Source organism: Pantherophis guttatus, chromosome 5 (assembly GCF_059756535.1).
Source record: "Pantherophis guttatus breed Tessera chromosome 5, ASM5975653v1, whole genome shotgun sequence".
In the NCBI taxonomy this organism is placed as follows: domain Eukaryota; kingdom Metazoa; phylum Chordata; class Lepidosauria; order Squamata; family Colubridae; genus Pantherophis; species Pantherophis guttatus.
The window spans coordinates 89,652-116,039 of NC_142067.1; the positions used below are offsets into that span (position 1 = coordinate 89,652).

The 26,388-nt window shown below is 46.1% G+C and overlaps 1 protein-coding gene across 4 annotated transcripts in view; it reads left to right on the forward strand.

The window, feature by feature from the left end:
* The window catches only part of DCHS1 (dachsous cadherin-related 1), a 46,309-nt gene extending 20,862 nt beyond the window's left edge, over positions 1-25,447 (forward strand). For all 4 annotated transcript variants that reach the window (XM_034426389.3, XM_087894556.1, XM_034426391.3 and 1 more), the window contains exons 15-21: positions 1,203-1,316; positions 18,999-19,210; positions 19,317-19,471; positions 20,298-20,428; positions 20,600-20,886; positions 21,372-21,510; positions 21,719-25,447. In XM_034426389.3, coding sequence (XP_034282280.3) covers positions 1,203-1,316; positions 18,999-19,210; positions 19,317-19,471; positions 20,298-20,428; positions 20,600-20,886; positions 21,372-21,510; positions 21,719-24,270 — 3,590 coding nt within the window. In that variant the 3' untranslated portion in view covers positions 24,271-25,447. The remainder of the gene's footprint in view (positions 1-1,202; positions 1,317-18,998; positions 19,211-19,316; positions 19,472-20,297; positions 20,429-20,599; positions 20,887-21,371; positions 21,511-21,718) is intronic.
* Positions 25,448-26,388: the final 941 nt, after the last annotated feature.

A 26,388-nucleotide genomic window follows, 5' to 3' on the forward strand; every position in this document is an offset into this window, starting at 1 on the left:
TTAAAATCCCAAAAGGTGATTCTTGACTTGCAACCGTTTGTTCAGAGAGAGTTTGAAATTATGACAGTGCTGAATGAAGAGACTTACCACCCCTGCCCAAAGTTACGGCTGCTACAGTGTCTGATTCAGTTGCTTGGCAATCTGTCCACTCTTATGACCAACCGCAGGAATGCTGCAGTGCCCCCCCCCCCGCCTGTCTTCATTCCCATCCCCCCATTGGACCCTTATCATCCCACTGGGTCCTACACATTCCTCCCACCCCCTGCCACAACTCAGTCACTTACCTTTTCCACAGCTCTGTCGGGAAGCAGCCAATCCGTCACACAGCCTTTCTGCACAGATTGTGTGGCACCATCCCAGAAGTGGGTTCCCTTTTGGGAGTGGCCACAATTCAATTTTCCTGATTTACTTTTGGTGGTTGCTTCTTAGACAGCTTCAGATGGTGAGTGGGACCTTTAGATCCACAGGTGTTAACTACTGATTGATTGATTGATTGATTGATTGATTGATTGATTGATTGATTGGATGCCTCTCCCCTCTGTCCCTAAGGCAGCAGCATCCGCAGCTCCCTCCTTAAATTTCCTAGGCTGAGGGATGTAGAATTTCGGTCTGCCCCTGGCAGTCCAGCCCCTTTCCCCTCTATGCCCCCCTGCTCTTGGGCTGAGGGGAAGGGTCTGGTCTAAAGCTCCTGTACTGGGGGAGGGACTGGAACTGGGCTGCCCCCCCACTCATAACCTAGCACCTGCCCCCATCACTTCAAGAGGGGAGAGGGTCAGTTTGGAGACCATCGTCTGGGTCTCTGCCTCCTTCCCCATTGCCAACTCCAGAATGGGGGGACACTCTGGAGCAACCCTCTAATACTGAAACCATGTCTTGCTGCACGTTCATTTCACCTTGCCTGAACCAAGAAACGGATAGAGGGCTTCTGTTTCCTGGGTGAGGTGAGCCAATACAGGTGATAGTCCCATCCTTTCAGCAAGCTTTATGACCCATATGTTCCTTTTTTCTGGTTTATGCACTGCACTCTGCCCCATGAAGGGCAGTGTCAACTTGCAAAGCTTTCAAGTTGCCAGGAGCAGGAGGGAGGGAAACTTGACAGGCAGGTCACAACTCCCCATGCCAGGTCACAACTCTCCATGCCCGTTGGGGTTTTTGCACCCCCATCCCTCCCCATTCCTGACTGATGCTGACTGTCTTTCCAGGCACACTGGTGCTGAGCACCCCAGCCAGGCACACCACAGGATCATCCGGCCAGATCACCTACAGCATCGTGAGTGGCAACGAGAATGGCGCCTTCCGGATCCAGGCCGACTCAGGTACTTGGCAAGGCAGGGGTGGGGTGGGGTGGGGAGTGCTGAGAAAGAATCTCTCCCTTCAGAGAGGAGGGCAGGGGAGTCCTCCCCGTAGGCCCTTTTCCCGACCAGGCAACACCAAGGTCCCAGTTGAGAAGGAGCCAAGCTGCCCATTCGGGGCCCTTACAGGCTCTGGGCCCCAAACAGGGCAAAGACCTGAGTCTCTGGCGTGCATCCACATATAGGATTTATCCCATTTATCCATACATCCATTAAAAAATCAAGAGGTCTTTGCATATCTTTGTCCTGTTCTCGGCTCAGAGTTTCACCATTCGCTAAGAACATTAATTATTACGCCAACATTTTCAGATGGGTTTTACTTCAGCCTTATGCTACTCTTATCACATTCAGCAACAAATGTTCAACTCCATATCAAATCAGCATGCCTACAAAGTAGCCCTCTGGCTTCCCCCATTAACATATCCCCAGAGGTGCTTTAATAAGAAAGGAAGCCTTGCATTGCCAGCCTTTAGGCCCATCTTGATTGCCCCAGCAAAGACAAGTCACCATCGGGGGTGGGAGGGGAGGCTGGAGCACCAGCCAAGGAGGCTCTGGGGAAGGCAGCCACCAAGAGCTGCCCAAGTGGCATCTTTTCCTTCCATGATGCCATCCTACCAAAAAACTCCCTCTCGGCCAGCTGGCTGGCCGGCACTTGGGTGAGCTGATGGCCAGACCCCACTCTTTACCCTGGGTATCCATTGTGTTGGGGGGGCTACACTGCCATGCCATGTTTTGTTCAGAGCAGAATAGTCAAATGCCAGATTCTTTCCCTGCTCTGCCTTAACCCAATGAAATTAGAATCTGACAGAATCAGGGCAGAGAAAAGGAAATATGGTTTTGCACAATGCTTAATTTAACTTTGGAATTCTTTAGTACAAGATGTAGTGCTCAAAGCAGCTTGATGGGCTTCTAAAAACTGTTAGATCGATTCATGAAAATGATAGGGATCAGAAATGTCTGCCTGGATGTCCATGAGAACACCTCTGAGAGGCCCCTGCCAGGAGAGAGTGAGCTTCCTTGGGCGGTCAGAGGATCACTGGAGAACAGGCTGTTGGCCAGAATGGGCCAGTGGGGCCTGGCTTCTAGGTCTTCTACATTTTCCCAGTCTCCCCTTCTAGGTAGCTCAGGTGAGAAGCAGAACCACAAAACCATGGTCCTCTTTTACGCATGATAGCAGTGTTCCAATATCTCAGGGGTTGCCACAAAGAAGAGGGAGTCAAACTATTCTTCAAAGCACTTGAGGGTAGAACAAGAAGCAATGGGTGGAAACTAATCAAGGAGAGAAGCAATTTAGAACTAAGGAGAAATTTCCTGACAGTTAGAACAATTAATAAGTGGAACAACTTGCCTGCAGAAGTTGTGAATGCCCCAACACTGGAAATTTTTAAGATGTTGGATAACCATTTGTCTGAAGTGGTGTAGGGTTTCCTGTCTGGGCAGGAGGTTGGACTAGATGACCTCCAAGGTCCCTTCCAATTCTATTCTATTCTATTCTATTCCATTCCATTCCATTCCATTCCATTCCATTCCATTCTTTTGCTCTTGCCCCCTCTCTCAATGCTCTTTCCTCTTGTTCCTTGGTTGTCTGCGTTAGTTATTCTCTTTTCTCTTCCTGGCAGCTTACCCCTTCTTCTTCTCTCACTTTCATTTCTTCTTGTTGTTCTATATATTGCCGATAAAATAGCTCTGCCTTTTCTACTGTATCCAATTTGTGCCTTTGTTCTTGTAAGTTCACCAGGATTCCTTCTGGTATCAACCATCTAAAACTCACTCCTTTTTTAATCAAATGTTTTGTCAAAAATTGGTATTCTTTTCTTAGATCTCTCACTCTTCTTGGAACTTGTTTCAATGCCACTATATCTCTGCCTTTATATTGTATCGTTGTGTTCCTCATAAGTTGCAAGATTTCTGTTCTCAGCGTTTTTTTGGTAAATCTAACATGTATTTCTCTAGGTAGATTGTTCCTCATCGCATATCTTGTATATACTCTGCAAATTTCATCTATCTCGTTAATTATCTTTTCTGGACTTTCTTTCATAACTTCCGCTAATATTTCAGCAATTTTTTCTGGTAAATTCTCTCCTTTTTCTTCCTCTATGTTTTGGAATCTTAAGTAGAAGTCTGCCTTGTCCATTTCCAATTGTATAATTGTCTTTTCCTGGCTTTTATCTGTAGTTGTGAATCTATAGTCCATCTCCTTCACCTTTTTCTCTGTTGCTTCTGCTTTCTCTTCCACTACTATCAAACTTTGTTCATTTCTTCCCATCATTTCTTTCATTTCCTTGAGATCATCATGCCTTGCCTGTATCATGCTTTTTAATTCCATGTTGGTTTTGTCTTGTTGTCTTGTTGTTTCTGCTGCTTTTTGTGCTGCGGAACTTGGTGCTGCTGTTATTGATGGTGATGATAAATGTTGTGGTTGCTTCTTCATTTTAATCTTTACTTTCAAATCGCCCAATTTTATAATCCAAATTTTGTAAATCAATATTTATAATCCATGTTTATCGTCCTGATCACCACAGATCTTCAGGTTCTTGATACCCTAATCCATACATTTAAAAAATAATATTAACCAAACCACACACTAATGTTGCCCCTAAAGGGAAACTGAAATAAGAAAAAAGAAAAAAAAAGAAAAGAAAAAGAATATCCAGGCAGTGGAAGAAAAAAGAAAAAGAAAAAAAAACACACCGCCAACTGCCAAAAATTTTTTAATAATCCAGAAAAAAAAGCAAGAAGTCCAAAAAAAGTCCATGGCATGGGACTTGGGTATTTGCGGGACCGCCTTCTGCTGCCGATAGCCTCCCACCGACCAGTACGCTCCCATAGAGAGGGACTCCTCAGGGTGCCGTCAGCCAGGCAATGTCAGCGGCAGTTCCTGCCCTCTGGAACGATTTGCTCCCGGAGATACGAAGGATATCGGATCTCCGGGTTTTTCGCTGTGCCCTAAAAACTTTTCTTTTCCATCAAGCAGGGCTGGCGTGAAACCCCCCCCCCCTTTTAGCCTTTTTTAGCTTTTTAAATTGTCAAATGAGTTTTAGTTTCAATGTTTAAAATTTTGAGCCACAGTTATATAATTCTTTTAATAATTTTAAATTTTGTATTGGTATGTGTTTTAGTTCTGGCTGTGCACCGCCCTGAGTCCACTAGGAGAAGGGCGGGATATAAATTGAATAAAATATTATTAATATTAAATATTAAAAAGTCAGCCAAAAAATATAAAAAACCCAACTATAAAAAAGAATAAAAAAATGTAGGCGAATAAAAAATAAAAATCTGATTATCGAAATGAACTAAAAAACAATAAGTAGGAGAAAAAAGAGTAATTATCCCAAATGCAAAATATTAAATATCAAGAAATGCAAAATCCAAAAAAGGAAAAAAAAGGAAAGAAAAATACAATATCCAAATTTAAGCTTTTCCACATTTCAGGTTTTAAACAAACAAACAAAAAAATAGAGGAAAGGAAGAGAAAAGATCCAAAAATGTGTACTCCAGATAGTCAGCAAAAATAATATATCAGCAGAAAAACAATTCCAACAAAGTAGTCTTCTTCCCCTTCTCTTTTATTCATAAGACAGTTTATCTCAAATGTTATTCAAGGTCATTCTTTGTTCATTCCACATTTCCCCCCCCCCAAAAAAAGGATTTTTTTTCACCACTAGATGGCACTGTATACCTTCACAACTTATTTTCACTGATCTAAAGTCTATTGTTCAGACTTAGATCTTTCCGGTTTCTAGCTTAAAGTCCCCAAATCAGGAGTGAAATACTCCCGGTTCGGACCGGCTCGGGCGAGTAGGTAGTGATGGTGGCGGGCAGTTTGGAGAACCGGTAGCAAAAATCCCTGCCCCCACCCCCCATGCCCAGCTGAGCCATGCAATCATCAGAGCCTTTTTTTCCCTTTAAATGGTTCTGACAAGCCAAGCTCTAACGATCCCAGCTGAGTTGCCTGCTAATCAGGCAACTCAGCTTGGATCGCCAGAGCCATGTAAAAGAAAAAAACTTTTTTCCTCTGACAACCTCAGCTGTTGCCTGCTAATCGGTAACAAAAATCCCTCTCCCTCCCCCCCCTCAGCTTGCTTATCTTAGCTGCTGGTCGCAATGCCTTGCTGTAATCCCTGCAATCCATTGCATCAGCAAGCAACTGAATAACAAGCCACGCCCTCCCAGTCACCTTACCACCAAGCCACGCCCACTAATTAAGCCACGCCCACAGAACAGGTAGCAAAAATTTTAGATTTCACCCCTGCCCCAAATCATTCGTATTTCAATCTTAATTCACTCTGCCCATTCTACTTTCTATTTATTAATCTAAATCAGTTCATATTCTTTGAAAAAATTAATTTTTATATGTGGCCAGCTCTTATGTCGCTGCTGATCCGAAAAAGGGGAGGTTGCCAAGTATCCACTTCCTACCCTTTCACTCTTGCCATTCCTTTTTCTTCTAATTATTATTTTTTTTTTACAGTTCAGGTTATCTCTTAAAAAGTAGAAGTTTTATTTCCAAGACAACAATTCCTTTCTCATCAGATGTTATGTCTTGCTTCCTCTTTCTTCCCTTCACTCGTGACTTCTCCGGCTTTGTGAGAGCTCTCAATGGCTGTCTTCCCAGATGTAGAGTCGAAGGCTCAGAGGTCGGTTTCGCTCCAAGCGAGTGTGTGCCCCAGTTCTGTGAAGGCTGGGATTTTTTTTTATTTTATTTTATTGAAAAGACAGTGCCATGTCAAGATAACAATGCAAATAAAGCAGAACCAGAGAGAAATCAATGGTAAATCTCAACATACAAGCTAATAACTATAACTGTACTATGCTAACAGTAATTACAGTAATGCAACCAAAAAAAAAAAGGAAAAAGAAAAGAAAACTTCAACTAAATTTCTACTTACATTAGCTTATTTACAATTTTTTCCATATTATATCCATAGTTTTATACATCTTTGTTGTCCACACTAACAATTATTTTTTTGAAAAAATTTTCAGCTTTATTTCTTATACACATAACATAAAATGTACATTTTCTTATACATAATTAATCCTACATATACATGTTTTCCTTAAAGAAAGCATTAAAATAAGACATTTTAATTACATTCGGAGTTGCTCTTCTACCCTTTCTTCCCTCATTTCGCAACAACCCTTCTTCTTCTCCTCTTTCCCTTCCCTCCCTCCTCTCTTCTCCTACTTTCTCCTTCCTCCTCTCCTACCTCATCTACTTCCCCTTCCTTTCCCCCACTCCTCTCTTCTTTTCCCCCTTCTCACCTTCTCTCCTACTCCTGTCCCCTACCCTTCCTTCCTCTCCTTTTCCCTTTCTTCCTATCCTCTCCCTCCCTCTCCTCTTCCTACCCTCTATTCCTCTCTCCTTTCTATCTTCCTTGCTGTGGAATAGTCTCCTTCTTTGGTATCTGAGCAATTCCTGTATTCTAACAGTATATATACTTTCTTTCAATTTCTTTTCAGATTTATTCTATCTATCAGTGTTATCATCATAATTGTACATTTATTCTTATTATCTTCTTTCTTTTCCCCCCTCCCATCCCCCTTTTTCATTTACTCTGGTGTCATCTGGATTTCTATTTTTTTTATCCTCTCCCTCGTTTAACTTTCTATTATCTAAATCATTTATCTATCGTCTTATCTTCATATTTCTTTTCTAACCATATATAAAATCTTCCCCATTTCTTGAAATACACTGATTCCTCTTTATCTCTTATTCTTAAAGTTAATCTATTCATTTCCACACAGTCTAAAATCTTTTTTATTACTTCACCTTCTGATGGAATTTTTTCCGTCTTCCAATATTGTGCAAATATAATTCTTGCTGCTGTTATTATATGTATAGTTAAATATACATCTTCTTTACTATATTTCTCTGGGAGAATACTCAATAAAAAACCTCTGGTTTTAATTCTATAGATTTATGTAATATTTCTTCCAACCATTTCTGTATTCTAGACCAATATTTTTTTTGCTTTTAAACATGACCACCACATAATGATAGTATGATCCCGGCAAATGCAAACATTTCCAACATTTGGTTGATTTATCCTTAAACATCTTTGCTAATCTTTCTGATGGCATATGCCACCTATAAAACATTTTATATAGATTTTCTTTATATGCAATTGCCATTGTCAATTTATAATTCCTTTCCCATAGTTGTTGCCATTTCTCTAATTTTATTGCGTATCCAAAATTTTTCGCCCATGTTATCGTTGTCTTTTACCTCTTCATCTTCCAATCTAATTTGCAACAAATAATGATACAGTCTTTTAATCATTTTTTCATCCTTTCATTATCTGATCCAACTCTGATTCCCCCAAATTGAAACCATATTGTTCATCGATGCTTTTCTCCACTTCTAACCTTACTTATTTAGGCTGGTTCGCAATACAATTTTAACTGCACACCAACGTTATCTCCTTCACTCCTCCTAGATCTGTTATGAAACTGGTTCACAACTCAAATAGTTGCTTTCCAGCAATGCTTTCCTCCGCTCCAACCTCTATTTTTAACTGGTTCACAACTTTATTTCAGTTGATCTCCAGATATATTTTCTTCCACTCTTAACTTTTTATTTTTTTGGCTAGTTCACAGTTTTGCTTTAACTGTTATCCAGCGTATGCTTTCCTCCACTCCAGTATGATGCTTTCCTCCACTCCTACCTTATTTGTAAGACTGGATCGCAGCTTTGCTTTCACTGTTCTCCAGAATCATGCTTCCCTCCACTCCTAACTTCATTTGTTTAGCTGGTTCCTAGCATTTTATTTTAGTTATTGTCCAGCTTTATGTTTTCCTCTATTCCTACATCTCTTATTCAGTTATTTAACTTTAAATTAATTCACAATGTATTACCCATATTTATTTTTCGATCCATTCTCCTTCATATCTTTTACTAATTTAAAATAAGAATGTATATCAACAAAAATCTTAAATCTTAACTTAAGGAAGAGCCTGTAGTACAGTGAACTAAAGCACTGTAATTAGAATCTGCTGCTTGCAATTACTGCAAGTTCAAATCTCACAAGGCTCAAGGTTGACTCAGCCTTCCATCCTTTCAAAGGTAGGTAAAATGAGGACCCAGATTGTGGGGGCAATAAGCTGACTTTGTATAAATAAACAGAAGTATGAAGGCATTGTAAGACGCCCTGAGTCTCTGGAGAAGGGCGGCATATAAATTAAAGCAAAAACAAAAACAAAAAAACCACCTATTCTCTCCTAGGCTTTCTCCCATTCCATGCTTATTTCTTATTTTCTATAAGTAACAACATTTTAAGTCACTTTAAAATCAATTTTCTATAATTGTTAAGTCTGTAAATAGTTCTTTTTAATATCCAGCGCTTTGAAAAACATTTTCTTCTAAGTTATTAGGTCTGTAAATAGAGTTTATTAAAAATTCAAAATTTAAATTTAAAATTTAAAAAGGCATTAGAACATCCAGAAATCATGTTTTTCAATCATTTGTACTCTTGTTTTCTTGTAGTCAAATTATTTGTATATTTATACGATCAATTTCAATAAAAATAATAGTAAAGAAAGAGAGAGAATAGTAACAATATTAATAATAGTTAAAAGAAAAAAAAGAAAAAAGAAGCAAAAATAAAGAAAGGAAAGAGAATAGAAATATAACAAAAGAGATTAAAAAAGAAGAATTAGAAAAAGTAGAGAGGGGAAAAAAGACAAAGGAGAAAATAAGAAAAAAAAAAGAAATAGAGAAAGAACGAAGAGAAGAAGGAAAGTATGTCCTAATGTTATTCAGACATCAAACACCCAGGCAACATTACATCCATTTAAATCAAACTATAGTATTTTGTTATCTTGTTACATAATATATTCCATTTTTTTTCTTTCTCCAATCTGTCTAAGTATGTTTCTTTTTTTTTATTGAAAAAGTTTTACAAATACCAATTTTTCCCCATTTCCCCCCCATCCCTCCCTAACCTCCCCTAACCCTCCCCTCCTCCCATGACTTCCCCAAGGTGAAATCCGTCCACATTGTATTATAACATGCTTTACCACCCCTCTATTCTCCCCCCTGTGCACCATACATTTCTACATAACAATAAGCTATATTGCCCCCTGTATACTATACATTTCTACACAACATTCAGCTAAAAGCTATCTGGTACTTCCTAGTTTGATATTTATTCTGCACATAATCTATCCATTTCTTCCATTCCCATACATAAGTCTCCTGAGTCTGGTCTTTTAAATATGCTGATATCTTCGCCATTTCTGCAAAACTGGCCATCTTCAAAGTCCATTCTTGAATTGTAGGCATATCATCCCTTTTCCAATATTGACCAATCAATAACCTAGCTGCTGTCACCATATACAATATCAATTTTGTTTCACCCACTGAAAAGCCCTTAACTATACCCAATAAAAACAATTGAGGAGAAAATTGAATTTTTTTCTTCAAAACATTTTGCATAACCCGCCAAATTTTTATCCAAAAAGCCTTTACTTTCTTGCATGTCCACCATATATGATAATATGTAGCATCTAAGCAATCACATCTCCGGCATTTTGGTTGAACATTAGGATACATGCATGACAATTTCTTAGGATCTAAATGCCACCTATAAAACATTTTATAAAAATTTTCCCTCAAATTCTGCGACTGTGTGAATTTAACATTCTGAACCCATATTTTTTCCCACATTTCCATCATAACTGGTTCTCCAAAATTTTGTGCCCATTTTATCATACAATCTTTAACCAATTCATTTTCTGAATCTCTTTCTAACAAAACATTATAAACCCTCTTGATATGCATTGAGCCTCTATCTTTTATCTGTCTAACCAATTCTTCTTCATGCAACATTAAACCAGTTTTTTGATCTTCTCTCCATCTCAGTTGAAGTTGATTATACTGTAACCAAGTTAGATTAATCCCTTCTTCCAACAGTGTGTTTAATGACTTCAATTGCCATCTGCCCCCATCATTAAAAAGTACTTCTTTGTATAAACCCCCCCGAGTGACTTTATATTTATATTCCGTATGATATGGCCAAGATCCAACCACAATGGTATTTTATAATCCCATGTAAGTCGGTGCTTCTTCCAAACTCTCATCAAGGAGCTTCTAAGTATATGGCTGTTAAATACTTTATCCACCTTGTTTTCATAGAATAAATATGCATGCCAACCAAATTCAAGGTCATAGCTCTCGATATTCAATATTCCAGTCTTTCATTTGCTTGTGTAAACGCTGCTGCTTCATAATACAATCGCAGGTTTGGAAGTTTAAGACCACCCCTTTCACGAATATCTTGCATAATTTTCAGTTTAACTCTTGGCTTTTTCTCATTCCAAACAAACTTATTCACTCCTTTTTGCCATTCCATCAGGTGTTTATCATTTTTAAGCACCGGAATCATTTGAAACAGAAATAAAAATCTAGGTAGAACATTCATTTTAACTGCTGCTATTCTTCCAAGTAGAGACAGCTGCAGTTTTTTCCAGGTTTCCATATCCTTTTGTACCTTTTGCCACAACACCTCATAATTATTTTGAAACAATTTTATATTTGAATCTGCAATTCTGTGTGCTAGTAACCATGTATTATTAATATGTGCCTAAATATGAAATCAGAAAACGGGCTTAGTTGTGGGAATACTTAGCCCATTAAGTCACCGGCAACTAAAGTTCCTCTTAAACTGTGTAAGCCACAGAATTGACAAGTTCTGGAAAAGTCACTGTGTGGCTACCTTGAAATTTTGAGGCAAGTTTATTTGCTGCCTCTGTTTTGCACCTTCCCAGAGTCCAAGGGATGCCCTTCCAAGTCCTCTGCCCTGCCCCCCGGGACTGGCGGACTTGGCTCCCCCAGTCGCTAGAGCAGGGGTGTCAAGCTCAATTACATTGAGGGCTGCATCATGGTAGTGTTTGACTTCAGGGGGCTAGGGTGGGTGTAGCCAGGGTGGGCATAGCCAGCTCAGCATCACTTGTGTCGGGGGCACCTGTGGTGGCCCGAGTATTCTGCCAACAAAAACAGCTCAGGAGAGCTGCACACAGCCCTCATGAGCTCTATTTTCGGCTCTAACAGCTTCCTACAACCCTCTGCAAGCAAAAACAGAGCTCGGGAGGGCGACACGTGGCCCTTCCGAGCTCTGTTTTTGATGGCATAGGCACCGAGGGCCAGTCCTTTGCTGTTTCCAGGGCGGCCACGCGGGCCAGATCTTTTTTATTATTATTATTATTTTTATTTTTTAGTATAATAATTCCATTAAACAGGGTGTTGTCTGGGTACAAATATCTTTGTGCAATAATAATAAAAGTTTCATTGCATTAATATTAATTCTCTGATTTTACAATACTAATATTGAACATCATCACCCCCTCATCTGTGATCTTATTCAGGAGGGGGGGGGCGGACCTGGCGGGTATTACAGAGACTTGGTTGGGCCCGGAGGGAGGAGTCCCTCTGGTAGAAATGTGCCCACCAGGCTTCCATGCATTTCATCAGCCGAGGTCACAGGGGAGGGGAGGGGGAGTAGCGGTTATTATTAGAGAAGGCCTTAGGCCGAGGGAGATCACTGTTCCTCAGACGGCCGGTTGTGAGTCCCTCCTTGTGAAGTGGGGCCATGGGGTTCAGATGGGCTTGCTGATCACGTACCTGGCTCCCTGCCACGTGGCAGCAGCCCTGCCCGAGCTACTCAACGTTATCGCCGCGGTGGCGGTTGATACCCCCAGACTTATGGTCATGGGGGATTTCAACCTGCCATCCGTGGGTGAGGTGTCTGAGGTGGCTCGGGAGTTCATGGCTTCCATGACGGCCATGGACCTGACCCAGCTAATTCATGACCCTACGCACACTGGGGGAAACACACTGGACCTGGTTTTTGTCTCTGGACAGTGGTTGAGTGATCTTGAGATAGGGGATATAGTCATCGAGCCCTTGTCATGGTCGGATCACTCTCTCCTTCACCTTGACATTCGAACCGCGGCACCCCGCTGCAGGGAGGCGGAACCGATAAGATGGTACCGCCCCAGGCGCCTGATGGAACCTGATAGGTTCCAGACGGAGCTTGGGCCAATTCCTGAGGTTCTGGCTCACACCTCGGCTGGAGACCTAGTGGCCGCCTGGGATAGGGCAGCCGCTGGAGCTCTGGATCGAGTCGTGCCTTTGCGGCCTCTGACCCGGCGCCGATCTCGCCTGGCTCCTTGGTTCATTGAGGAGTTGAGGGAGATGAAGCACCGGAAAAGACGCCTAGAGAGTAGTTGGAGGGCTAGTCTTTCTGAATCGGACTGGACACTGGTAAAATCTCATATTAGGAATTACCTAGTGGCGATAAAAGCAGCAAAATGTGCTCATTTTGCTGCTCTTATTGCGTCATCAGATAATCGCCCGGCCGCCCTGTTTAGGGTGACCCGCTCCCTGCTCCACCAGGAAGCGCGGGAGGACCCCTTGGAGGGAAGAGCCGAGGATTTTGTTCAGTATCTGCATGACAAAAACACTCAGATTCGGGAAGGTCTGGACTCTGACTGGGTAGATCCAGCGGGGGTGACGGAGGCAGGTCTTGAGACTGTTATCTGGGATGAGTTTGATCCTGTGACCCCAGATGACGTGGACAGGATTCTGGGTAGATTGAACGCGACCACATGTTTGTTGGACCCGTGTCCCTCCTGGTTAGTGCTGGCTTCCCGGGAGGTGACACGAGGCTGGCTCCAGGGGATTATAAATGCTTCACTGGGTGAGGGTGTCTTCCCCGCCGCCCTTAAGGAGGAGGTGGTGAGGCCCCTCCTCAAGAAGCCTTCCCTGGACCCGGCAATATTGTCTAATTATCATCCAGTCTCCAACCTTCGTTTTGTAGCGAAGGTTGTTGAGAGTGTGGTTGCGGGACAGCTTCCCCGGTACCTGGATGAAGCGTCGTATCTGGATCCGTTCCAGTCGGGTTTCAGGCCTGGGTACAGCACGGAAACGGCATTGGTTGCGTTGGTTGATGATCTCTGGAGGGCTCGGGACAGGGGTTGTTCCTCTCTCCTGGTCCTGTTAGATCTCTCAGCGGCTTTTGATACCATCGACCATGGTATCATGCTGCACCGGTTGGAAGAGTTGGGGGTGGGAGGCACCGTACTAAGGTGGTTCTCCTCCTTTCTCTTTGACTGGTCACAATCTGTGTTGACAGGGGGGCAGATGTCAACCCCGAGGCCCCTTATATGTGGGGTGCCGCAGGGATCAGCCCTCTCGCCCCTTTTGTTCAACATTTATGTAAAGCCGTTGGGTGAGATCATCCGTGGTTTTGGGGTGAAGTACCATCAGTACGCTGACGACACCCAGCTGTACATCTCCACCCCGGACCACCCCAACGATGCCCTTGAAGTGATGTCCTAGTGCCTGGAGGCCGTACGGATGTGGATGGGGAGGAACAGGCTCAGGCTCAACCCATCCAAGACCGAGTGGCTGTGGTTTCCGATGTCCCGATATAGTCAGCTGGTGCCATCGCTGACTATTGGGGGCTAATCATTGGCCCCCACGGATAGGGCTTGCAACTTGGGCGTCCTCCTGGATTCACGGCTGTCTTTAGAAGAGCATTTGACAACCGTGACCGGGAGGATTTTTCATCAGGTTCGCCTGATCCCCAAGTTGCGTCCCTTTCTAGATCGGGACTCCCTACGCACAGTCACTCATGCCCTCGTTACCTCTCGGCTGGACTATTGCAACGCTCTCTACATGGGGCTCCCCTTGAGGTGCACTCGGAGGCTCCAACTGGCGCAGAGTGCGGCCACGTGGGTGGTTATGGGAGCGACGTGGAGTTCCCATGTAACACCTCTCCTGCGTGAGCTGCACTGGCTCCCGGTGGTCTTCTGGGTGCGCTTCAAGGTTCTGGTTATCACCTTTAAAGCGCTCCATGGCTTAGGACCTGGTTATTTACGGGACCGCCTTCTACCACCAATAGCCTCCCACCGGCCAGTACGCTCCCATAGAGAGAGGCTCCTCCAGGTGCCGTCAGCCAAACAATGTTGGCTGTCGGCCCCTAGAGGGAGAGCCTTCTCTGTGGGGGCACCTACGATCTGGAACGAGCTCCCCCCGGAGATACGGAGGGTCCCGGATCTGCGCACCTTCCGCCGCGCGCTTAAGACTCTTCTATTTCATCAAGCCAGCCAGGCCTAAATCTTCCCCCTTTTAAATGTGGAAATTTTAAATTTGTTTAATTATAGGGTTATGGGTAAGGCGTTTTAAATTGGGGAGCCATTTTGGATTTAATTTTCCTTTTAAATGTATTTTAATGTTTATATTATATGTTTTTTAATCTTGGCTGTTCACCGCCCCGAGTCCTTCGGGAGAGGGGGCGGTATAAAAATTTAATAAATAAATAAATAAAATAATAAATCATAAATATATTCACTTCTCCCTCTTAACATATCTTCTAATAAAGATATAATAGTAGTATTAAACATAATGATCCTAATAGTCATAATCTGTATATATAAAAGCAAAAACCAATCATGCCGTAATCACTAAATCTCCAGAACCATAAAGCCTACAAACTTGAAATTTGCCACGCATGTTCCTCTTGGCTTCTAGGTGCTCACTAAGAAAGGGTTTTTCGAAATGACCATCAGAGCATTGGTATTTCCTATATTATGATTAACACCCTCTGATGCTAAGGAGTTCTACTCCCCCTCCCCACCTGAAAAGAAATCTGTTCCAAATGCAAAACACAAGCAGAGGAGAGGAGTTTCACTTTCAGTTTTACTTTCACAGCAGCAACCAGGGGATAGGATGGGGATGCTTCTGTGGGGCAAGGCTGAGGGAGAGAAGGGGATAGGATCAGGAGTGAAATGCTCCCAATTCGGACCGGATCGCCCGATCTGGTAGCAATGGCGGTGGGTGGTTTGGAGAACCGGTAGCAAAAATCCCTGCCCCCCCCACATGCCCAGATGAGCAGTGCGATCATCAGAGGCTTTTTAAAATTATTTTTAAAAGCAATGCTTTTAAAAGTAAAAAAAAAGATTGCGCACCACAGCTAATCATCTCCACACCTCGCGCACTGTTCTACTTACCACATGCCTCCTTTTGGCGTGCACTGAGCATGCGCACCTCACATTTGGTGCGTGGTGTGCACTGCGCATGCACAGCCAGCGAACCAGTAGTAAACCGATTCAGATTTCACCACTGGATAGGATAGGGGAGGCTTCTGTGGGGCAAGGCTGAGGGAGAGAAGGGAGTAGGATAGGGGAGGCTTCTGTGGGGCAAGCCTGGGGGGGAGAGGGGGATAGGAGACACTTCTGTGGGGCAAGGGTGAGGAAGAGAAAGGGAGAGGAGAGGCCAATTGTAACTACTCATTAATTTTCAAGCTGTGTCGATTTATCGAGCTCAATCACATAGTTTCATAGCAAAGCACAGGTATCCAGCTAGTAATTAAATTTGCATTCCCCTTACTATAGATTTCAGGTAAAATCCCCAACAAACATTTCTGGTTATAAGTCAGTGTGCTGTTTTATCATCTTTTCCATCCATGGAATTTTTGTCCAGTATTTTTTTGGCTTCTATGCATGTCCACCACATATGATAATAAGACCCAGGTATCTGGTGGCATTTTCAACATTTAGCTGATTTATCTTTAAACATCTTTGCCAACTTCGCTGGTGCAAAGTGCCATCTATAAAACATCTATTAAAAAATTGTTAATTTATAGTTCCTGTCCCATAATTTTTGCCATTTATCTAGTTCTATTGTGTAGCCAAAGTTTTTTGCCCATGTTATCATTGTCTCCTTCACTTGTTCATCTTCCAATTTGATGCCCAGTAAGTAGCTGTAGGTTTTCTTTATCTATCTTTCTTTTGTCCCTGTTAATATCTTACCTAATTCTGTCAATTCTTTATAGAAACCATATAATTTAATATCTTTCTCACATCTAGAATTTATCTGTACTTGTGAATACCATGTCATATCAATACTTTGATCACTCAGTTCTTGTTTAGTTTTGAGCTCCCCATTTTCATTCAAAATATCTTTATATCTAACAATATTTCCCATGTTAATAACGTTTGGGTGAATCAGTGCTTCCATCATTGAAAGCCAATCTGGTATCAAGTAGTGTTGCTCTCTGATTTTCTCCCATACTAGCAGCAGTGCGTTCCTAATGTAATGTCTTTGGAAGTAACCATGTATTTTACTTTTCCCATACCACAAGAAAGCATGCCAACCCAGTTGCAAGTCATGTCCCTCCAAAGTCAATAGTCTTGTATGCCTCAATTCAACCCATTATTTCATCCATGTTAATATTGCGGCCTGGTAGTACAACTCCCAGTTTGGTAGTCCAAAGCCTCCTCTATTTCTTGTCCTGTAGCATTTTTAAACTAATTCTTGCTTTTTTCCCTTGCCAGATATACTTTAGTATTATTTTATTAAGTTTCTCAAAATATTTTTTTCCCAATTTTATCGGAATTGTTTGAAATAAGTATAATTATCTCGGCAGTATATTCATTTTAATTGTAGCTATTCTTCCTACCAGTGATAGTTGCAAATGTTACCATTTTTCCAGGTCAACTTTAATTTGTTGCATTAGTTTATAATAATTATCTTCCTTGATCATTACACATCTTGCTGTCAACTGGATCCCTAAGTATTTTACTTTCTTCATAATCTATTCTCTTCATTAACTCTTTTTTCTGTTTATCTGTAGAAATTTTCACTAAAATCTTAGTTTTCTCTTTATTTTCAATCCTGTCACTTCGCCATATTCTTCTTCTTTTTTTTTATTAATTTAAGCCCTGTTTCTTGTGGATCTTCCAAAATGAAGATTAAATCATCTGCAAACGCCTATAATTTATACTTTTCCTTTTTTATTTCCATACCTTTTATCTCTATATCTTTTCTAACATTTCTATTTAATACCTCCAGTGTCAATATAAATAATAGGGGAGACAAAGGACATAGGATAGAATTAGAATTTCTTTTTATTGACCAAGAGTGATTGGACACACAAGGAATTTATCTTGGTGCATATGCTCTCAGTGTACATAAAGGAAGACATCCTTGTCTTATACCTTTTTTGATGCTAATCTTCTCAGTCATATCTCCATTTACCATCACCTTTGCACTTTGTTTATAGTATATCGCCTTAATCATATTAATGAATCTCTCCCCAAAGTCCATGTCTTTTAATTGTGCTAGCATAAAGTGCCAGTTCACATAATCAAATGCTTTCTGTGCGTTTAGGAAAATCAAGGCCATTTGTTTCTGTGGATGTCCTTCATAATACTCCAGTGTATTTAAAATTATTTTCATATTGTCTTTGATTTGTCTCTTAGGTAAAAAACCATTTTGAATTGGATGTATAAATTGATTAAAGAATCTTTTTAGCCTTTCTGCAATTATTGAGGTGTATATTTTGTAGTCAGCATTCAATAAAGATATCGATCTAAAGTTTTTTATCTGTTGTAAGTCAGATCCGCGGGCCAAATCTAAGCACCCTGCGGGACGGATGTGGGCTCCAGGCCTTGAGTTTGACACCCCTGTGCTAGAGAGAGACCTGGTGGGGCAGTGGGCCTGAGACTACGCACAGAGAAGGACCCACCAGTGTCCTACTCTGGCCTGGAACTCTACCCAGGGCCCCTCCCTTTGAACCCTGCAGCAACTATTTTATAATAATAATAATAATATTATTATTATTATTATTATTATTATTATTATTATTATTATTATTATTATTTTATTTGATGTTTCTAGCTTTTTGATACAAGACAGAGAGGAGTTTCCTAGTTAGATGAAGTGGATGATTTTCACTGATCAACTGTTGTTTTTCTAAACTCGGCAACCTCGGGGTCACCTCTCTACTATGCTGCTTCCAGAACCATCCCCTATGGTGGGGGGCGGGGTTGTCAGAGGGAAGTTTTTCCATGTGCACACATGGGTGCAAATCAGTGGTGAAATCCAATTTTTTTTACCACCAGTTCTGTGGGCGTGGCTTGGTGGGTGTGGTGTGGCTTGGTGGGCGTGGCTTGGCAGACGTGGCAGGGAAAGGATATTGCAAAATCTCCATTCCTACCCCATTCCAGGGGAAGGATATTGCAAAATCTCCATTCCCACCCCACTCTGGGGCCAGCCAGAGGTGGTATTTGCCAGTTCTCCGAACTACTTAAAATTTCCACTAGCGGTTCTCCAGAACCTGTCAGAACCTGCTGGATTTCACCCCTGGTGCAAATGAGCCCGAGAGCAAGATAAGAGACAGGCAAAGAGAGAGGAAATGGCAGAGGAGGCCTGAAGCCTCAGCTTTGAGGGTCATGAACCCACTTGGATCATGCTGTTAAATGTGTGGGTACCCCTTTACCTCCCTCCTGCGCCCGCACGTGCATCTTAAGCCTTTGGTTCTGAGCTGCTCTGCCTGTTCAGAGACAGATAGATCCTACCGAGCTCCAGGCTTAGGAGCAGATAGGGCTTTTGCTCCAAACCCGCTCCCACCACCACCACCACCCCCGCTGGGAAGCCCTTTCCCCACCTCCCTTGGCCCCACTTGCGTGCAGCCACGGGTCAGTCATCCTGCTTCCCCAGATGGCTGCTAACCCCACTCAGCTTTTGGCAGGGTTGGTTATACATGAGCAAGGCTGCCCAGCTGCCCGTTGGGATCTTCAGCCAGGGCAGCCTTTTTGCTGGTTCCCCGAGCAGGCCAGCAGCCTCGCCTTGCCTCCCTCCAGGAGTGATTTCCGTCTCCAACACTGAAGGGCTGGACTTTGAGCTGCAGCCCCGCTTGCGTTTGGTGCTGCAAGCCGAATCCCCCACCTCCTTCAGCTTCATGGCCGTCACCGTCAACCTGCAGGACGTGAATGACAACCAGCCACGCTTCCAGCTGCAGAACTACGTGGCCTTTGTTGGGGAGGCCCAGGGCTACGATTTGCCGGTCATCCAGGTACTCTGGCGAAAGCAGACGCTGGTCCTGGGGGCTCGGGGCTGGAGGAGGAGGGGAGGCGAGAATCCTTTCTGGGGCAGCGGTGCTTATGCTTCTCTGGCTGCAGGTTGTAGCCAACGATTTGGATCAGGGCCCCAATGGCCAGGTGGTTTACAGGATCAACCAGACGCAGCCAATGGATGGGCTCTACCGAATCAATGCCCAGACGGGAGCCATCACCACAGCAGCCATTCTGGACAGGGAGATCTGGGCCCAAACCCGGTGAGTCAGCCAGCCCAGCAATTCTGCAGAAGACCAGTGGGGTTGGCTGCCTGGGAGCCAGCAGCTAAGGCTTGAGATAGTGGGCAGCTGAACCTTCTGCAGTCCACTAATTCAATCAGTGTTCAACTCGGGGAGGGTCCGTGGTGAGTCACCCTCCACTCAAACAAGCTGTGCTGCAAGCTTAGGTCCAGGCAACTAAGCACTGCTGGGGTTCAGACCTCCAGCCCATCTCCATGAAAAGGAGGTGGAGATGTAAAAGGTGCTCCGTTGCAAAAGTCATTGGCATGTTCAGGCTGCCTGGCACATGCTAACAAAGTACATGTTTCTCACAACCTATGCTGCCTGCAGCCCACTGGGGAAGGGACTTCACGAAACCTTGGAAGAACTCTGCTGGCACAAAGCTTTGTAGGGTACCAGTCAGGGCTGGAGGGCATGGCAGAGAGTCAGTCTGTTTCCAAGTAGCAGCTCTGGGTGGCCCAGGTCCCAGAGAAATTGAGTTGGAACTCAATTTGATAAATGCTGTGGGTGAATACAACAGTGGACACTTAGCTGAAAGAACAGTAGAGGTTGTGGTGCCACACAAGCCCTGGAATTGTCTCCTAGGGCAAATCTGAACTGGGCCTCCCAGCCAGGGGCGGATTCTACTTACCTTTACTAACGGTTTGCAATGGGGCTGCATGCACAGAAGCTTCCTGATGATGTTGGGGTCGGTGGGTGGAGCCTCCTGCCAGTTTTACTACTGGTTCTATAGAACCGGTCCATACTGGGGGCAACCCATCACTGCTCCCAGCCCACAAAACCTCTGAGAAAGCCCTATTCTCCACAGGCTGGTGCTGACTGCAACAGACAGAGGACACCCTCCCCTTGTGGGCTCAGCCACACTCACAGTGGTGGTGATGGATCTCAATGACAATAGTCCCACCATCCCTGCACCCTGGGAAGTGCGGGTAGCGGAGGGTAAGTGGTGGGAAGGGAAGTCCCCTCTGTGGTGATTGGGGCTGTCCTGTTCCACTGGAAACTCACTGCAAACCCAGACCTCCCTTTGGGCCCACACTTCCCAGAGGTAACTTAGTGAGTCCCCTTGCAAAGCCTAAGTCCCTCGGTTGAATTCCTCTATTGCTCCTGCAGATACCTTGCTAGGCACCGAGATCACTGTGGTGACTGGGAATGATGTGGACTGTGGACCACAACTCATCTACGCACTCTTCCTGGACAGCGGCAACACTAGGACCTTCAGCATCTTACCCTATGGGGGCCACATTGTGCTAACAGAGCCTCTGGACTACGAGCAGCGCAGCCATTATACCCTCACGGTGCGTGCTTCTGACTCCCAGCATGAGACAGAGGCCAACCTCACGGTGCTGGTGGAGGACGTGAACGACAATGCTCCCACTTTTGGCCAGGCACTCTACCAGGTACCTGCCTTCTCACCCCTCTAGGTTCAGGTTTCCCTTGTCCAAGGTGGCTCTGGAGAGGCAGTGGCCCGCTGTCCCTCCATCAGAGGCCCTTTCTGGAGTGGCCCTCCTCCCGTCCAAAGAAGGAATGACTAGAAAGAGAGGAAAAGAGCAGCAGGTGATCTCTCCTCCAAAAGTGAGAGCAGGAATGGAAATGGGTCTCCTCTGCTTGGGGTGGAAGAAAATTTTCCTGTGCTCTCTAAAGCTGCATGCTCCACGAATGGAAGCGAAGCTTTAAAAGCAAAGTATCCCAGATGATAGAACAAATGGTGGACAAATTGGGTTAATAGGAGAAATGGGGGGGGGAGGTTTGCATAGTGTCCAGCTTGGTCTTGGGAGCATCCTGCCCGTGGGTGGGGAAGGGCTGCCCCAGCTGTTCCAGCAGTCACGCCTGATGCCCAGCAAATGCCAGGTAGTGGCAGCTGTGTTTTGCATTGCCCCTGCAGGTGCTCGTCCCAGAACAAACCCCTGCTGGCACTCCCATCCTGACTCTCAGCGCCACAGACCTGGACTCGGGCACCAATGGAGAAGTCACCTATCAACTGCTTACAGCAAGCAATCTTGTGGCCATCCATGCAAGCAATGGTACGTGCTCATGGAGACCCCATGCTGGTTTGGGAGCAAGGAACTGGTTTTCCAGCAGGAAGGACAGTCCTAGCTTCCCTCGTGTTCTACTAGGTGGTCCCTGCGTTGGGTGCAAAGGGCTGTGTGCCTCCTTATCAGCCTTTGATCCCAGCCCCTTCCACCAAGGTCTTCTCTCCAAATTCCGACTGTTCCTTCTTCTTCCTCATAGGAACCTTGTTCACCACCCAGTGTCTGATGCTGGAGCTCGAACGTCCCACGCTGGATTTAGTAGTGGAAGCTTGTGATAAGGGTCTCCCCAGCCTCTCGGCCTGGGCCACTGTGCAGATCCAGGTCCTGGATGTGAATGATCACAGACCTCAGTTCTTGAAGCCTCAGTACAATGCCTCTGTGACAGAGGACCTGCGCCCAGGAACGATCCTGCTGACTCTGGAAGCCACAGATGCGGATGTGACTCGGGACAATGCTGCTCTGGATTACACTATTGTGAGTGGGAACAGCGGTCATGCTTTCCAGCTGGAGGGCCACGTGGGTGAGGCCAGTGCCTTGGTCCTGATTGAACCCCTTGACTTCGAGGGTGTGGCTCTCTACAACCTCACTGTGGCAGTGGCTGATCGAGGAGTGCCACAGCACAGTGCCATAGTGCCTGTGGTTCTCACCGTGCTGGACGTCAATGACAACCCACCAGTCTTTGGCCGCTCTGCTTACCATATGGCTGTGAGTGAGAGCACCATGCCTGGTACAGAGCTGCTGCGGGTGGCAGCTCATGACCCCGACTTGGGCCCACATGGCCAAGTACACTACAGCATCAGCTCCGGGGACCCTAGTGGGCTCTTCCAGCTGCATCCATCCTCGGGAGCACTTCGCCTAGTCAAGGCTCTGGACTGTGAGAAATGGACCCAGCACAACTTGGTGATTCAGGCCTCAGATGGAGCAGGTGGGCATTTTTCCCTGGCATCCGTGGCTGTGGAGGTGAAAGACGTGAACGACAATCTTCCCTACTTTCCGATAGCCATGCTGAGCACCAGCCTGAGGGAAAACCTACCTCCAGGAAGCCTGGTTACCACCGTCCGTGCAGTGGACCCTGATGTTGGGATCTTTGGGGAGCTGCATTATGCCCTTCTGCAGGCAGAGGACTGGGGTGCCTTTGACATCAACAGCAGCTCTGGGGAGCTACATTCGCGCCTGCCCTTTGACTACGAGCGCAGCAAGGCTTTCCAGCTGCTCGTGCAGGCCATGGATGCTGGCAATGGCTCTGCAACAGTCACGGTGCGCGTCTTGGTCACTGGAGAAGATGAGTACGACCCTGTCTTCCTCAGCTCAAGCTTCCACTTTGATGTTCCGGAGGGGGCGCGTCGGGGCCAAAGTATAGGGCAAGTGACTGCCACAGATGAGGATGAGGGCCCGGATGGGGTAGTCCTCTATGCCCTGACCAAGCCATCCCCGTTCTTTGAGATCAACCAAACGAGCGGGATTCTGTATCTGCGGATGGACAGCCAGGCGCCTTCAGGGGGGGCCACCAGGTCAGAACCACGGCAAATGGTCCTGGAGGTACAAGCCCACAGTCCCCTACGTGCCTCTCGGTCAGCCTCCACTCAGGTCACCATCGATGTGACGCATACGGCCTTTGGTCTGGTGCCCGATCTCAACTTGCTGCTGGTGATAGCGGTGGCTGCCTCGCTTAGTGTGGTGGTGGTGCTGGCAGCCGTGGCCATTGTGCTCGCTCTCCTCCGGTCACAGCAGGGCCGTAGCCATAAGGAGGCTGATTTGGCACACATGCAGAGTGGCTCCCTGCAGAAATTGGGCCACGCAGACCCAGCCCTGCCTGGGGGGGACTGTCTGTACCATGAGGCACTGCCTGGCTATGGCACAGATTCAGGGGGGGCCTACACCACGAGAGGGGGATCACTGGACCCATCCCACTCAAGTGGGCGAGGCTCAGCTGAAGCTGCCGAGGATGACGAGATCCGTATGATCAACGAATGTCCCCGCATGTCCAGCGTCACCTCTTCCCTGCAGGAGCATCTCGTGGCACGCGGGCCTGATTCTGGCATTCAGACAGATGCTGACCGGCTTTCTGACATCTCCTGTGAACCGGCCACGCTTGATGCCACCCACTGGTTCAAGAATAGGAAGGGGCCAAGTCTGTTGCTTCCTGGGCAACCCCCGCAGCTTTATCGGGATGATGGTGGCAGCAGTGGGGCCTACCTGGGCTCTGGCTGTGGCCTCAGTGTCTCCTCCGCCAAGGACTACTCTTTTCCTGAGGATGGGAAGCCCTGCGTGGACGGCTCCCTGACTGCCATTGTGGCAAGTGACGAGGAACTGCGTGGCAGCTACAACTGGGACTATCTTCTGAACTGGTGTCCTCAGTTCCAGCCTCTGGCCAGCGTGTTCACGGAGATCGCCCGCCTCAAGGACGAGAGCTCCCTGCGCAAGCCCTTTCCTGCCAAGCCCAAGCCCCGCATTGACCCCCCTCCCCTCATCACTTCCGTGGCTCACCCCGGGGCCAAGTCGGTGCCCCCCAAGCCAGCAGTCGGCCGGGCTTTCCCCCACCTGTCCTCCCTTCGACGGTCCCCCATTAGCCACGAGGGCTCCCTCTCCTCGGCAGCCATGTCTCCCAGCTTCTCCCCCTCACTCTCCCCTCTGGCCGCCCGATCTCCCATGGTGTCCCCCTTTGGGGTCTCCCAGGGGCCCACCGCCTCCTCCACCATAAGCATCGAGCACTCCTTGGAGGCCCCCGAAGAGGCAGAACTTCACATTTAGGGCCAGCCCAGGAGTCGCCCTTGGCAGCAGCTGGGCACGGGCCTGAGCAGCAGCCACATTGGGGCTGGTCTTGCCTCAGTCGATCCTACTACTTCCTGACCTCTAGGGAAGGAAGCTGCAGATCCAGGGAGACTTTTTCTGTGGGGCTTGCCTGTCAGTGGGCTCTGCTTGTAAGAGCACACATAAACTAGATGGCACACTCCCCTCGTGGCACATGGGCTGGGATGCTCTGCTGGATTTCCCACATAGTCTGAGGGAAGGCCAGTCACGCCAACCCCGCATCCCTGGGACTTTGGGCCTCGCCCCTTGCAAGCAGCAGAGGCAGCAAGAAGACCTGGCCCTCTCTCACGGCTGCCCTGACCCCAAAGCCCCCCCCCTTTCCAATTCAGGAAGTTTATATGGTGCTGTGGAGGGCAACACAATGCCCTATCTCTCTACCCCTGCTGGCAGCATGCAAAACGGGATGGGGGAAATCAACGGTACTGATCGACGTAGAGCAATAATAATGCCCTCCAGCTCTCCCCTCCCCCAACAGCAGTGGGGAGTGAGCACAGGGCACCTGGGAAGATGGAAGCAACCGCTTCAGAGGCAGACTAGGCTCCCTCTGGCTCAACCTAATGGACGTCCCTAGGAAAATGGCCTCACAGGAGAATGGCATCCTTCAGGTCCCCTCCTGGTCTCTGCTCTGGGCTCCTGCTGGCCTTCCCATGCCTGAGGGCTCCAGGGTGGAAAGGCCAAGGGGATGGGAAGGGTGGTGATGGTGCCAAGTCCTTCCGGTTGTTGGTCCCCACTCCCTGCTGCCTCCAGAGGGCGCTGCACACTGAGCTCTGGGCTCTTCCTGCAGGGGATGGGGTGGGGATGAATCCCAGAAAGGCTGATGGGGGGGGGGGGAGGTCTTGTATCCTTGCCGCCCAAAGGATCCTTTTTTTGTACCTTCGCTCCTGTCACAGAGGCAGAACCTGAAGTTCGCCAAGCTCATTTCAGCTTGCCACTCCGATGGGGGGAGGGGAGCTCTTATTTATTGTCCTGTTTTCTTTCTGTATCCTTTTGTGTGTGGCTGGACAGCCTGAGTGGTGGGCACTGCCCATCCTGGTCCTCCTGTTGATGGGCCAGAACCCAAGTGCCAAGTTCTTGACATAATTAATGCCTTAATAATAAACCACACCGTGTAACCAGACCTCTCTTGTCTGCTTTGACCAGAGCGGAGAAGCAGCTGGGGAGGCAGTCCAGCTGGGCTCCTGTGTCCTCGGGTGCCAGATGGGCCCACTTGTCCTGGGGAAGAGGGTGCCAGGAAGCAGGACACCCTAGGTGGCACTGCTGCTGTGGGCCCTCTTCCACCAGGAGCTCCCCTGCCTCACGCTTCTCACAGCAGCAGGCGCAGCTAGAAAGCAACTTATTTCGTGGCGGGGAGGGGAATCTGGAAAAGTTCATTTTAAAAAAGACATCCGGCTGAGGCTGGAAAGCCAATGCATGTTTTAAGGGGAGTTAAAAAGAAAATTTGTTGAACAAATGCAACCGTAGCAATTTTCCACATAGTCATCTGGTGAAAGTAAAATATCAATTGATCATTTGAGATTTAATATAATTTTGCAAAATTTTTGCTTTATAGCAACAATGGGTGCTGCTGCTATTACAACTACTTACCATGAAAACAGGGTAAAATATTATTTATTTAATTTATATGCTGCCATCTCACTCTGCAAAGTAAGTCTGGGCTGAGAAACGGAAAAAATGTCCATGGCTGAAAATACAACCGTAAAGCTCAAAATCTTAGAAGAGAAAATGAAACGGGTGCCTTTTTGAAATTCCTAATAAGAATGGAAGCCATGGGGGATGCCAGAATATGACGACCCAGGGCACCAAATGGTCTAGAGCCAGCCAAACACCATCACCTCCTGTAGAGAATTGCAATGTGCCACCTCCAGGGCTGCCCTTGGAGACCACCCGAAACCTTTTGCCTGAACAGTAATGGGTACCAATCAATGCAGTCGCGCAACACCCCCGTGGTGAGAGCTGCACAAGTCACTATTTCGCTTCAGAGTACAAGGGGGCTGGAGCCACTGTTTGAACCCACCTTGTGGTGGTAAGTGCAATGAATATTACTCCACCCTTCCTTTG